We start from the raw sequence: 14,302 nt of genomic DNA, 5'->3' as shown, positions 1-14,302 counted from the left end.
AATCTGAGAGGGACGGGGTGTGGAGCATACTTTTAGAAGTCTTAAAAGAGCAGCATTCCGATGCGGAAATTACAGAACCCGAACCACCAATAAAGAAAATCATCCTTCTTCTGGTGGCCTCGGACTCAGGTGATGAAAATGAACATGCGTCGATCCACACTGCTTTGGATTGTTGTTGAACAGATCCTGTCATCAGCATGGACGCATGTCTTCTGGAATGGTGGTTGAAGTATGAAGGGACATGAATCTTTAGCGCATCTGGCACGTAAATATCTTGCAACACCGGCTACAACAGTGCCATACAAACACCTGTTCTCACTTTCAGGTGACATTGTAAACAAGAAGCGGGCAGCATTATCTCCTTCAAATGTAAACAAACTTGTTTGTCTGAGCAATTGGCTGAACGAGAAAGAGGACTGAGTGGACTTGCAGGCTCTAAAATTTTACATTGTTTTATTTTTGAATGCAGTTTTTTTTACATAATTTTACATTTGTAAGTTTAACTTTCCTGATAAAGAGATTGCACTATAGTACTTGTATTAGGTGAATTGAAAAATACTATTCTTTCTTTTTTTTACAGTGCAAAAGCACAGGGGGAACTTTTACTGCTAAAACAAACTTCAGCACTGAGTGAGTTTAGGCACCTACATGGCTAGCCACAGCTGGGCAGGGGGTTGTGGACTGCAGTGGTTCCTAGATCTGGGATTAAGGCATATAAATCTGGAGGTTAGGTACCTAAATCTCTTTGTGATCTGGGCCTTAATCACTACCAGTTTGAACTGTGCCTATGTTTTTGCCCTGGACATGGGCACTGCTGCCTCACTGTAGGCATCCGGAAGCCTATCTGCTGTCTAAGCCCCAGTGTGATCTGAAGAGAAGTGGAGGAGCACTTGTCTTGTGTATCTGACCCGATTAATGTTCCCTCTAATTTTTTCCATCCATGTACAGAATAAATTTTATGTGCACCGAAGTATGTGCGGATGTGCACCACCAGTAAAAACAAAAACCTTTAGATAGAATACATATTTTTAAAAAGTTACCATAGGGATAATTACTCCAGTCAGGACAGGTTAGGCATTTTAGAACTCACTACTCAAAGAATTAAATTTAAGTGTAAGAGAAATAAAAATGATGAAATGCACAGACCAGTCAAAACACTAAAATAGCATACTTTGAAAGAATTAAATTACAGAGAATATATGTGCATTGTAGGAAGTACCAAGAAGTAACAACAACAATAATACAAGTGTGTGTTGGGAGGTGAGTGTGAAAGAGACTGTGTGTGTGTGTGTGTGTGTGTGTGTGTGAGTGAGTGAGAGACAGAGACACTCTGTGTGTGTGTGTGAGAGAGAGAGAGACACTCTGTGTGTGTGACGCAGAGACTCTGTGTGTGTGTGAGTGAGGCAGAGACCATGCATGTGCTCGCTGCTGGGGAAGTTTCTGATTGCACTGTCTCTTTAAGACACTCACTGAAAGCTCTCCTGCTCTGTCCTGAGCCCTGTTGTCTCCTCTCCCCTGCTCTGCAGAGATGGGGTACATGAATGGGGTCGGGGAAGAGAGAGGGAGAGAGTGTGTGTGTATGAGAGAGAGACAGAAAGAGATGGCTGCTGGGGAAATCTCAGAAACAGTGCACTGTCTCTTTAAGAAATGTACTCAGTCACTCTCTGTTCACTGCAGCAGCTCCATGTCCTGAATGTCCCCTCTCCCCTGCTCTGAGGAGATGGGGTTACAGGGGCGGTGCAGAGGGGGACACCCTGACATCAGCACCTGCCTCCCTCCCCTCCCCCACACAGCCAGCAGGAGGGTCCTGGGAGGGGAGCAGCTGCAGGACAGAGCAATGTGGCGGGGAGGGGCACCTGAACACATGCTGCTGGATGTGCATGACCTGCAGTGGAATCTCTCCTGGGCAGCTGCCCAAGCACGCAGCTTACAGGGGACATAGGACCCGATGTGTCTGGGTGTGCTCTTAATCATGCCTAATACTACATAAAATGGTACCTAAGCCACCTGACTTCAGGAGAGGGGTTCCTGGTTGTGAATTGCTAAGCAGAGAGAGGCACAAGCTCAGAGGGGTGGGGCTTAGAACACATTTCTCTCATCGATCTCTCCCACTGGCTAGCTTAGGCGGCTCCTTGCCTGGCATAGAGATAAGACTATCTCAGGCGAACAAACTTTGTAGGATATTTATTTTAGAAAGAGTTCTGACTTTAAAAAAAAAAAAAGAAAAAGAAAAAAAGTAAGGATGCTGTATTCAGAATACTTCAGAGAAGTAATGTTCAGGGATATGTTACTAAGAGCCAAAAACTACATCATAAAGTGGGCTTTTTTAAAACCACCCCTCTGTGCAAGGTAAAAACCTTGGTTTCAAACTATCACAAAGGATTCTAGAAAACTTCCTGTTAGTTTAATTTTTTTTATAAATGCTCAAAGTCTTCATCCTTCAACTTTAAGGAAAACATTTACAGTTGGAAAATGTTTTATAGAAGATCTTTCCTGCTTCTAAATTCATGTATCCACGCAAAGGTGAAAATCTTTGTTTATTCCTTAAATGCTTAAGATGGTCAAAACTCTTTTTGTAATGTTTATTGCAAATGTTTTGTAAAGCATCTAATGTAATTTCCTAATATCATTGCTATGCGAATGGAAAGATGTTTATATACAATATAGTAGGGTCATCTAATGCTAGAGCTGGTTATGAAATAAGAAGCTATTTGGGTATAGAATAGTGATATTGGGGAACTAAATAGTATCTGGCAATGCTTAAGCAACTCCTGATGGAAGTCAGAAAGACACAAATCACCTCTTCAAGAATGGTTAAGAAGAGACAGTGTTTTATTGGATGACTGTTTAAATTAAAAGACTTTCTTTAAGAATATTTAAGTTTAAAAATGGTCACATTGAGAGCAAAAAGAGCGCTATATATGACATAAGGGTATTTGGACTCATGTCAAGCAGAACTTCAGCTCCGGTTGAACTCTGGTGGAACTAAAGGCATATGTCAGAAAATGGACTAAATCAGGGAAAGAGGTAAAACTCTAAACTTTAAAAATATACTGAGAATTTCCTGCCACAAAGGCAGTTAGAATCCTGCTGTAAATGCTGCTGCAGATTGCATATATTTCCTGGATGCACAAGCTCAAAATTTCCCCTCCTTACTCCACTGCTGTACAATTAGCTGTATGCTGGCGGGTTGCTGCTAGAGGTGGCTGCATTTCAGGAGCTCTGCACAGAGATAGTTTAGGAAGCTCTTCCGGGACTACTGGTCATGGAAGTTGTAAGCTGTGAAAATATTCACAGCTCCTTTTAGCCAGATAATTTCATATGAACTGTACAGAGAACCTCCAAGTGAATCAGTGCTGGTTGGGGGTGTTTGTTAGGGGCTGAAACCACCTGGGAGAAGCTGATGGGTTCATTAATCCCAGATGATAAATAATACGCAGCAAATCGCCTGGCAGAAATTTTTGTTCCTGTTAAAATGTATTGTGTTATGTACACCTGAAGTTTATATAATTATCTCTCCTCCTTGTAGATGAAGTGAAGAACTCAGAAGAGACTAAATCAGTGAGCCAGCATGACCTTTCCTCCACTCAAGAGAATGCAGGTGTGTGGCCATCACACTCTGGCCAGAGTTAAGTGGGGGAAGTGAGGCACATGACTAATCTAATCGCCTTCTATGATGAGATTACTGGTTCTGTGGATATAATTATCTCTCCTCCTTGTAGATGAAGTGAAGAACTCAGAAGAGACTAAATCAGTGAGCCAGCATGACCTTTCCTCCACTCAAGAGAATGCAGGTGTGTGGCCATCACACTCTGGCCAGAGTTAAATGGGGGAAGTGAGGCACATGACTAATCTAATCGCCTTCTATGATGAGATTACTGGTTCTGTGGATATAATTATCTCTCCTCCTTGTAGATGAAGTGAAGAACTCAGAAGAGACTAAATCAGTGAGCCAGCATGACCTTTCCTCCACTCAAGAGAATGCAGGTGTGTGGCCATCACACTCTGGCCAGAGTTAAGTGGGGGAAGTGAGGCACATGACTAATCTAATCGCCTTCTATGATGAGATTACTGGTTCTGTGGATATAATTATCTCTCCTCCTTGTAGATGAAGTGAAGAACTCAGAAGAGACTAAATCAGTGAGCCAGCATGACCTTTCCTCCACTCAAGAGAATGCAGGTGTGTGGCCATCACACTCTGGCCAGAGTTAAGTGGGGGAAGTGAGGCACATGACTAATCTAATCGCCTTCTATGATGAGATTACTGGTTCTGTGGATATAATTATCTCTCCTCCTTGTAGATGAAGTGAAGAACTCAGAAGAGACTAAATCAGTGAGCCAGCATGACCTTTCCTCCACTCAAGAGAATGCAGGTGTGTGGCCATCACACTCTGGCCAGAGTTAAGTGGGGGAAGTGAGGCACATGACTAATCTAATCGCCTTCTATGATGAGATTACTGGTTCTGTGGATGAAGGGAAAGCAGTGGATGTATTGTTTCTTGACTTTAGCAAAGCTTTTGACACGGTCTCCCACAGTATTCTTGTCAGCAAGTTAAGGAAGTATGGGCTGGATGAATGCACTACAAGGTGGGTAGAAAGCTGGCTAGATTGTCGGGCTCAACGGGTAGTGATCAATGGCTCCATGTCTAGTTGGCAGCCGGTATCAAGTGGAGTGCCCCAAGGGTCGGTCCTGGGGCCGGTTTTGTTCAATATCTTCATAAATGATCTGGAGGATGGTGTGGATTGCACTCTCAGCAAATTTGCGGATGATACTAAACTGGGAGGAGTGGTAGATACGCTGGAGGGGAGGGATAGGATACAGAAGGACCTAGACAAATTGGAGGATTGGGCCAAAAGAAATCTGATGAGGTTCAATAAGGATAAGTGCAGGGTCCTGCACTTAGGACGGAAGAACCCAATGCACAGCTACAGACTAGGGACCGAATGGCTAGGCAGCAGTTCTGCGGAAAAGGACCTAGGGGTGACAGTGGACGAGAAGCTGGATATGAGTCAGCAGTGTGCCCTTGTTGCCAAGAAGGCCAATGGCATTTTGGGATGTATAAGTAGGGGCATAGCGAGCAGATCGAGGGACGTGATCGTTCCCCTCTATTCGACATTGGTGAGGCCTCATCTGGAGTACTGTGTCCAGTTTTGGGCCCCACACTTCAGGAAGGATGTGGATAAATTGGAGAGAGTCCAGCGAAGGGCAACAAAAATGATTAGGGGTCTGGAACACATGAGTTATGAGGAGAGGCTGAGGGAGCTGGGATTGTTTAGCCTGCAGAAGAGAAGAATGAGGGGGGATTTGATAGCTGCTTTCAACTACCTGAAAGGGGGTTCCAAAGAGGATGGCTCTAGACTGTTCTCAATGGTATCAGATGACAGAACGAGGAGTAATGGTCTCAAGCTGCAGTGGGGGAGGTTTAGATTGGATATTAGGAAAAACTTTTTCACTAAGAGGGTGGTGAAACACTGGAATGCGTTACCTAGGGAGGTGGTAGAATCTCCTTCCTTAGAGGTTTTTAAGGTCAGGCTTGACAAAGCCCTGGCTGGGATGATTTAACTGGGAATTGGTCCTGCTTCGAGCAGGGGGTTGGACTAGATGACCTTCTGGGGTCCCTTCCAACCCTTATATTCTATGATTCTATGATTCTATGTGCTGCATGGCAATGACTAGCTGCTTGCGCATGGCTGTGAAGTGGCCAGTGGAGTGAAATGGTTGAGAAGTGTTGGGAGGGGATGAGGTGCCCATTGCACACACAGGAAGGTAGGAGAGAGACACTGTCACGGGAGTTGGGGGAAGGAGGGAGGGTCTCTGACTGGAGAGTAGCTTGTTCACAGGGGAAATGAAAGGAAGGGAGCCTGAATGTTTCTGATGTAGCTGGAAGTAAGGACTTGGGGTGGGGACTGGAGTCAGATTTCCTGCAAAAAGAGAATCAAGACAATTCTCTGTGTGGCTCTTATAGTACAATTTTAGATCTTCTTTATTCTCCAGCCTGCCTCGGCTTGCCCTCTCTGCTCTGGCGTAATGACTTGGTTACTTGCTGATGTGCTCCTTCTCTGTGCACGCAGGGCACTTGTAGAGCATTACTGCCCTGCCCATCCGCCTGTGTTTTACCGTTCTGTTTGTAATAATCAGCACGTACATCCTCAAACACCATTCAACCATTGCTGCATAAATCCTCGTTGTGCCCCTTTGAGAGTGGGTATTGTTATCTCCTACTTACACCTGGGGAAACTGAGGCACAGAGAGGTGAAATGGTTTGTGCAAGCCACACAGGACCCGAGTCTCTACTTGCATTGCTGTCAATCAGGAATCACCCTAATGGTGTCAAGTAAGCTACAAGGGTGAAAATGCGTAGACAATCAAGCACGGAGTATTACAGAGGGCATAGAACCTAGGAGTCCTGATTCCCAGTCTTGTGCTCAGAGTACTAGCCTACCCTTCTCTGTCTCAGTCATCTTATGACAAAACCACACTTCCCAGACACAATGTCGGACTAGATGTATGATTGCTGCCCTGCAAATTTCAGGCAAAATGTTAAAATAAGGGTGACTAGAGCAGTGTCTGGTTAAACCCTCTTGTATCTATGCCCCCCCCTCCCCAGACAGGACAGATTCCTATGTCCAGATCCTCAAGGTATTTAGACACTTATTTCAGTGGAAGTTAGGAGCCTAAATACCTTTCAGGACCTGGGCCTTGGTGTTCTCTTGAAGGCTAAGGGGAGACTTAGTTGTTGTGCTGGTCACACTGCAAGAGTCGCAAGGGTTTGGAACAGCTGGCTGGGGGGCACAGCAAGCCCTTAGACCAGAGGTGTGCAAACTATGGTCCAAGAGCCACCTCCGGCTGCAGGACCCTCCTGCTCAGCCCCTGAGCTCCTGGCCTGGGAGGCTAGTCCCTGGCCCCTCCCTGCTGTTCCCCCTCCCCCGCAGCCTCAGTGTGCCACGTGGCCAGCGCAATGCTCTGGGCGTCCGGGCAGCGCGGTTGCAGAGCCGTGGCCTGACCCAGTGCTCTGGGTGGCACGGCTGTAGCACTGTCGGCCACAGGTGCTCCAGGTAGCACAGTAAGGGGGCAGGGGGAAGGGAGGGTTGGACAGAGGGCAGGGGAGTTGGGGGTGGTGGTCGGGGCGGGGCGGTTAGAGGGTGGGGAATAGGGGGTTGAATGGGGGCAGGGGTCCCGGGGAGGGCAGTCAGGAAGGAGGGGGGGTTGGACGGGGCGGCGGTGGGCAGGCAGGGGCAGAGGTTCCAGGGGCGGTCAGGGGACAGGGAGAAGGGGTGGTTGGATGGGGCAGGGGTCCCGGGGAGCAAGTCAGAAATGAGGGGGGGGGGTTGATGGGGCGTCAGGGGGCAGTAAGGTGTGGGGGGTCCAGGGGTGGTCAGGGAGCAGGGGGTGGTAGATGGGGCAGGAGTCCCAGGGGAGCAATCAGGGAACAAGGGGGGTTGGATAGGGCAGGAGTCCCAGAGGGAGCTGTCAGGGAGTGTGAGAAGCGGGGGGGTGGGGTGGGGTCGGATAGGAGGCAGGGGCTGGGCCACGCCTGGCTGTCTGGGGAGACACAACTGGCCCTCCATACAATTTTGGAAACCCGATGTGGCCCTCAGGCCAAAATGTTTGCCTGCCCCTGCGCTAGGCCCCCGGCTGGGTACTGTAGTAAGCAACAAGCTCTGGAAAAAGGGGTGAGGGAAAGAGGTGCACTGCTACCTTTTTGGAGTAGCAGTAAGGGGTGCATTTTAGCACATTATGCTTCAGCTCTCCCATTACCCATCCTTCTCTGTACCCGGGGCACGCCAACTAGCCACTACTCCTCTGTCCCCCCAGTGCTCCTTGGGTAGGTTAGGAAAGAATTTTACCCCCTCTATGATGACCATGAATGGTGTGTGCAATAATTGGTGCTAACTCCAACTCATTTGCATCTTATTTTTCAGATTATGAAAATATCACAAAGGGGAATCAGGAGCCAGGTATGGAAAAGAACACAGGAACGTTTTAGACCCCTGTATGATCACGTCTGGGGAAAGTACGATAGATTGCTAGAGCTGGTCCCCAGCTAAAAGCTCCAAGCATCCCTGAATGTTCAAGACCATACATGTGACGTGTGCGCATAGCACCTCAGGTTATAGCCCTCACTGTTGGCGTGGCGTACAGGGGTTAATGCTGTCTGATTGGGGGGGCATGTCAAAGGTGCTGAATGGCCCTAGATGTTAGAGTTCTAGATGGCAGATGAGCACAAATATCCATATAAGGACTGGGATTGGTTGGCAGGACTTGTGGTAGCAAATCAGTGGTTGTAGATCAAATGGTTAATGTGTCTAATTATCCTTGGCTACTCAGGTTCCAATTCCAGATTAAATCATGAATCAGGGATGGAATTCACAGCTCCCAGCGCTCGAAGCCTGTCCACACTAGCGCTTTAAAGCGCTCAGACTTGCTGCATCTCCACTAGTAGGATTTGCCAATATTGATAGATAGATCTGTGTAGCTATGCTAGCAAGCTCTTTCTAGTGTATATAAGGGGGAGATGTAAGTCCAAAAAACCTGAGTGAATGGTTTTGGGGAGGGCTGTTATTTCACAGAGTATTTGTATTAACACTAGGTTTTGTAATAGCTACAACTAAAGCCTAAATATGAGCTCTAAACAGCCTGACAGTGTCCCAGAAGGTGTTACTCTACCCTTACTCAGGTGAGCGCCCATTGACTCTGTCTCAGTAAGACCTGAGTAAAAATCTGAATAAGTTAATCAGTATTTAGCCCTTGAGTAGTATTTATATAGCACCATATAGATACATGGGGCTCTGCTGCAAGGAGCTTGCAATCCATTTTCAACAGAAACAGTGCAAACAATTAAAGTTCAGGTACTAGATGGGAACAGTCTGGGTGTGGATCAAAACCCTGGTTTTAAACTTTAAACTGAGGTTTAAAGAGTATTGCTGAGTTCATACTAGAGGGTTGCGCTGTTTTTATTGTATTGGTCTAGTTAAAGTGGTTGTGTGTGTGTACAAGTCTTGAGTACTGTGGTATATTTTTATAAGGGTTTCTCCCTTCGCATGACATTGATAGTACATTAAAGATTCCTAGGCTCCACAGGAATCTGGGTGGAGGGGCTATCAGAAATATGCAGAGTTTTCTCTTCTATTTAATACCAGCCCAAGCTGTATTTGCTGGAGACCGAGGGAGGAGGTAAAAGGGAGGCTTAGGAGGATAGCTAGTGAGGGGGAGTACAGAGAAATGAGAGTAAAGGTGTAGGCAGGGCTGAAACAGAGGCCATGGAAGTTGAACTAAATTTGAGTGTAGACCAGGCCTAAGTGAGGAACAGGATAAGAAACTTGAACGTGATGCAGATGAAGAGAGGCAGCAGTGTGACGATCTGAGGCAGGCCAGTGACATGGTCCAAGTGGCTGGAAGGGGAAGCTGATCTGAGCAGTGGCATTTTGGATCAACTAGAAGGGGACCCAGAGCTTGTCAGTGAGCCTGATGAGTGAGGCTGAAGACGTAAGTTTTTGTGAGGTTTGCTGGCTGTTGTTAGATCGTGGGCTATTATGATTTTCTGTTCTATACAGGATGCTTTATTTGGCCATTGGGGTTTGCCATGGTGTTTGAGCCATGTTTGGAGGTTTGTAATATACAATTGCATTATTTGTATATGCATTATTGCTACATCTCACCACAGAGGAACAAATCACTAACAGCAGCATTTGATTTAGTGCTGTTCACAGGTTGTGTGACCTATGTCAGAACTACCTAGGGGAGAGTAAGAACTGACCCTGTCTGTCACAGCTGTAGGCAGGAGAAGTGCATTAGTTCCATGTTTGGAGGGGATCTCCACCCTACCATTTGAGCCTTGAACAAACATCTGAAACCAGAAACACCAACTCTGAGGTTCCAAAGTTGGGTTTTTTTATGCTGCTCTGTCATCTTCTTTTGTCCTGTGTTCAGATGGCCTCACCAGGACATGACAAGAGCAAACAAAGCTGCTGTGGATCTGGGATACAAACTTTTGCAAAGAAAATAATTTAAAATGTTCCTTTTTGAAATTTTGCCCTGGCGGTCTCACCTTTAGGGGGGGTTTCCCTTATCTAAACAACCACAGTCCCCACCAATGCCAAACCACCCACCCATACAGTCGGATAACATCTCAGACACAGGCTGCTTTGGAAATGTAACAGACACAGGAGTCACTTCCCCTTATTCAATGTAGCGTAACTGAGCTCAACAAAAAGTACCAGCGCAACTGTAGAGTTGTGCCAGCTGCTTCAGGTCTCCCTGCTGCTAGACTAGCTCCCCTGCTGGTGTCTGGAGTGGGCGGAAATGGTACTGTGCTGAGATTTGGTGCGGGGGGAATGGTGCCGTGGGAGAAGAGGCACAGTCTGTATGTACCAGTGCCTTGGCACATGCAGACTCGTCTCTCCGTGTTGCTGTGTCTGGTGCACGAAGAAGGAAGTGTTGACTTAAGTGGCAGTTAAGTATATCTTCTGAAAATCAGCCCAGTTTTATTTAGATGCCCATCACATGATGTAAATACTTTAGATATTCTGTCTTGACACCTTTTCATTGTAATTTCTCTGTCCCTCAGTTTCCTTGTCTGTAAAATGAGGATAATATTTACCTACCTTAGGAAAGCTCTGAGATCCTCAGATGAAAGACGCTTCAGGAATGCATAATGTTACCATAGGAAAAAAAAATCCCTGCAGCATTATACCCAGGAGTGACACCGAGTATCAGCTGATGCTGCTACTAACATAAACCAAAGACCACATAGCAAAATGCTACAGTATCCTATTAATTCATATTTATTGTTCGCTAGTGTTTAAAATCTGCAGTGTTCTTGGGTAAGTGATAAAACATTGCAAACTAAAATAAAAAATATAATGAATTCATCTTTTATTCCAGATCTTAAACAGCAAAGGGACGCAGAGTAACAACACAATGGACTAAACTCCATTGCGGAGTGACAAAAGAGATTGAGAGAAGAAATGGAACAAGTATCTTGTGGATGTCATCAATGAGTGCTTGAGTTCTCCCTAACAAAAGTGTTTTGAAGATTCGTGTATTTGTTCTCAAGCTGCCAGCAATGCCCACTTTCATCTTTCAAGGACAGATGCCCTCTTTCTTCAATGTTGGTTATTTTGAAAATGGACAGTGAGTCAAGGAGCAAATCCGTGTGCATCCGTGCTTTTTTTTATACTTTTGTTTTACAAGCAAGCAAACATGAAACATAGGAGCCAGGTTTATTTATGCCAATGTTTCCAGACATTAACTAACACAAGTGAATGTAGACAAATCAAAAACTAATCGACATGATATACAACTCTAACTGTAACATTATTTACATTCAAAAGAGAAGAGTATTCAGAGGGGCGACTCTCATTTTCTCAGCCTCCCTATCTGAAAGAAAAGGCCACAATGACACTGTCCATGCATAGATGAGCAACAGCTTTCCTGGCTCTTGTTTCTTCCAGAAAGCACCACCATCACCCTCCACCCCCACCACTAAGTTCTAATTTTTTTTTTGAATAGCAAAAGGTAGACACGCCTTCTAGCTCAGTGGACATGGTATCAACCCGGCTAGAGTAAATGGCACAGTGGTTCTCAAACTGTGGGTCAGGCCCAAAAGTGGGTCATGACCCTGTTTTAATGAGGTCGCCTTGAGGCGTTAGACTTGCTGGGCTCTGGGGCTGAAGCCAAAGTCTGAGTCCCACTGCCCAGGACGGGGGCTGAAGCCAAAGCCCAAGGGCTTCAGCCATGGGCAGCAGGGCTCAGGCTATAGCGCCCTCCCCCCATCCCCGCTGCCCGCCCAAAGGGGCAGGGCTCAGGCTTCCGTCCCTCTTCCTGGAGTTGTGTAGTAACTTTTGTTGTCAGAAGAGGGTCGCGATGCAATGAAGTTTGAGAACCCCTGCTACCCAAACAATGTATCCTCAGACTCTAAGGTAAGTCTCAAGAGCAATTGCGTCTGTGGCGCCCACAACTGTGTCAGAACAGCTGATCTAAAAGCATCAGCACAGACACCTCTTTCACTATCAGAAGGAGATTATCAACCAGTGAAACCAGTACAGTCTCTGTGCCAAACCCAGGTCTCAGATCTATGCAAGTCTGGGCTTTGATGTATGAAGTTAGGCACCCAAAAAATCTACATGCTTTAGAGCAGTTGTTCTCTAACTTTTTTTTTCATGGACCACTTGAAAATTGCTGTGGGTCTCAGTGGGCCACTTCATGATCTTTCCAAATGTTGTTTGTACCGTGAGCTAACTATTGTAAAGAGCTTTGGATTAAAAAAAACCTTAATAATTAACATTTTTTTGTTCTACAAATAAAAGCACACAACTCATATTTTAATATTTTAATAGTCTTACCTTTCTAATGTGATGGATGTGCCCTCGCTCCCCCGCCGCAGCAGCCCCTGAGCTGGGGCTGGGAAGGAGGGCCGTCTCTCCCCAGCAGCTGCAGTTCTGGAGCTGGGGAAAGTTGCCTCTTTCTCTGGCCGCCACAGCCCTGCATGTCCCAAATTCCCCCCACCCACTCTTCTCACCCCACTGCCCCCTCCCACCTACCCCCTATTCCCCCCAAGGCCACCACCTCACCTTACATGTGATCCAGGCACCTAATTAGTGGAGCCACACCTGCGCAGCTCCACTAATTGGGTGGCTGGCCTTTCATTTACTCATGTGTGGCTGCCCAGGCGTGCACCTTGGAGGGAACTGTCCATGGACCACCTGAATGGAGCTCGCGGACCAATGGTGGTCCACGGACCCCAGTTTGAGAACCTCTGCTTTAGGGGATTCTTGCATCCACGTGACTTACCACAGGTCCCACAGCAAATTGGTGGCAGAGCTGGAAACAGAACCCACATCTTCTGATCCATACGTTAGCACGCTAATACTGTACCATGTTTCTTCCTTACCCATTGACTATTTTTAGCGTGCTTTCATTATTTTAATAAGGGGCTTCCTCGGAAACATCCCCTTGAGCTTATGATCTACAGTGTGCAGGTGGAATGTCAATATTTGAGAATGGAAAATGGATGGTCAAAAATTGAGAATGGAAAATTGAATGTTGAAAATCAAGAGTGGAAAATGGACTGTCCAAAATTGAGTGTTATAAATGGAGAAAGAACAATCAAATGTGAAAAATTGAGTGTGGAAAATCAAAAATATTAAATTAAATGTCAAAAATGGGAGTATGTAAAATTGAATACAAAAACCGAAGTGTCAAAAATGAAGAATGTAAATTTGCACGTCAAAAGTTGAGAATGAAAAGTTGTCAAAAATACGCAGTGGAAAATTGAGTGGCAAATTATGAATGAAAAATTGCACTGTAGGGGAGAGCTCGCCATTTGGACATTTTATGGCTGGACTTTCTAACTCCGGGGAAGGCCTTTGCCAGCTAGGTAGAAAGTGCCATTTAAAAACTGAGTAGCACCCCAAGTTTGGCTGCATAGGAATGCATTCTGGCAAGCTCTCACACCATCCAGAGCCTGAATTTGGCCAGTATACCTGGAGGCATGGTGCTTTGTCTTTGCAACGAAAAGTGTGTCAGATGTACTACGTACTATTTCAAGTCATGTGAATGCTCACACCCCAGCTGAGGGCTTGTTGAAATGCAGTGGATTTGATTTACATGTGTACCATACAGACATGCCCGTACAGCAGTGGATGAGTTTTATGTGTGTACCACACAGACATTGCTTGCTTTTGGGAAGCAGTTGAGAACGGCTTTTTAGGCATTTGGAAATCGGATGCAATCTCTCAGTTGATAGTTTGACAGACACTTTTCACAACAGGCACAAGTTTGGGCAAGTAATAAAACACATCGCTTCCCAAGCTGGAACCGTACAGCGTCTGCAAAGGAACATCTTCGCTTTTACTGGAGAACTCTCTGGAGACCAATCAAAGGTGCCTGAATTTTCAGTCCCCCAGTCTCAACACCTGCAGGATTTGAACTCGGGTCATCTGAGCCTGTGGGTGAGAACCATACTACCAGGTCCTCCAGGCACTTGCAGGCTCTGTATACCTGAGAGGAAGGCTTTTGCTAGTTTCATACAAACTTTGCCAGCATCCAAAGTTTCACAAATTATCCAGTTTTCTGCCATGCTCTCACACCCCATAACCTGACCCAGACGCAAATACCACAGTGTGCATCCATTTTTCATTTGCAAGGAAAAGCATTGGACGATGTATTACGTCACAGAGATGGTAATCACGTGAGTACTCTCATCCCAGCGGAGAGCTTGATGAAATGCAGTGGATTTCATTTATATGTGTACTGCACAGACACACCTCTAGAGCAGTGGATGAGTTTTACACGTCTAGC

General features: G+C 46.0%; 1 protein-coding gene across 5 annotated transcripts in view; it reads left to right on the top strand.

Annotated features, from left to right (window-relative positions):
- CD58 (CD58 molecule) overlaps positions 1–12,328 on the top strand; it is a 47,150-nt gene extending 34,822 nt beyond the window's left edge. Inside the window, exons 7-14 of one of the 5 annotated variants that reach the window (XR_012664793.1) lie at positions 3,530–3,601; positions 3,723–3,794; positions 3,916–3,987; positions 4,109–4,180; positions 4,302–4,373; positions 7,924–7,959; positions 8,330–9,487; positions 10,886–12,328. Coding sequence is in view for 2 of the 5 variants with exons in the window: in XM_075119012.1 (XP_074975113.1) it covers positions 3,530–3,601; positions 3,723–3,794; positions 3,916–3,987; positions 4,109–4,180; positions 4,302–4,373; positions 7,924–7,959; positions 10,886–10,914 (425 nt within the window). In the remaining 3 variants the exon portion in view is untranslated. The remainder of the gene's footprint in view (positions 1–3,529; positions 3,602–3,722; positions 3,795–3,915; positions 3,988–4,108; positions 4,181–4,301; positions 4,374–7,923; positions 7,960–8,329; positions 9,488–10,885) is intronic. The other 4 variants (XM_075119012.1, XR_012664794.1, XR_012664795.1 and 1 more) reach the window with 4 other exon arrangements.
- Positions 12,329–14,302: the final 1,974 nt, after the last annotated feature.

This window comes from Caretta caretta, chromosome 1 (genome assembly GCF_965140235.1).
Source record: "Caretta caretta isolate rCarCar2 chromosome 1, rCarCar1.hap1, whole genome shotgun sequence".
Classification (NCBI taxonomy): domain Eukaryota; kingdom Metazoa; phylum Chordata; order Testudines; family Cheloniidae; genus Caretta; species Caretta caretta.
This window is presented reverse-complemented; position numbering and strand designations above follow the sequence as displayed.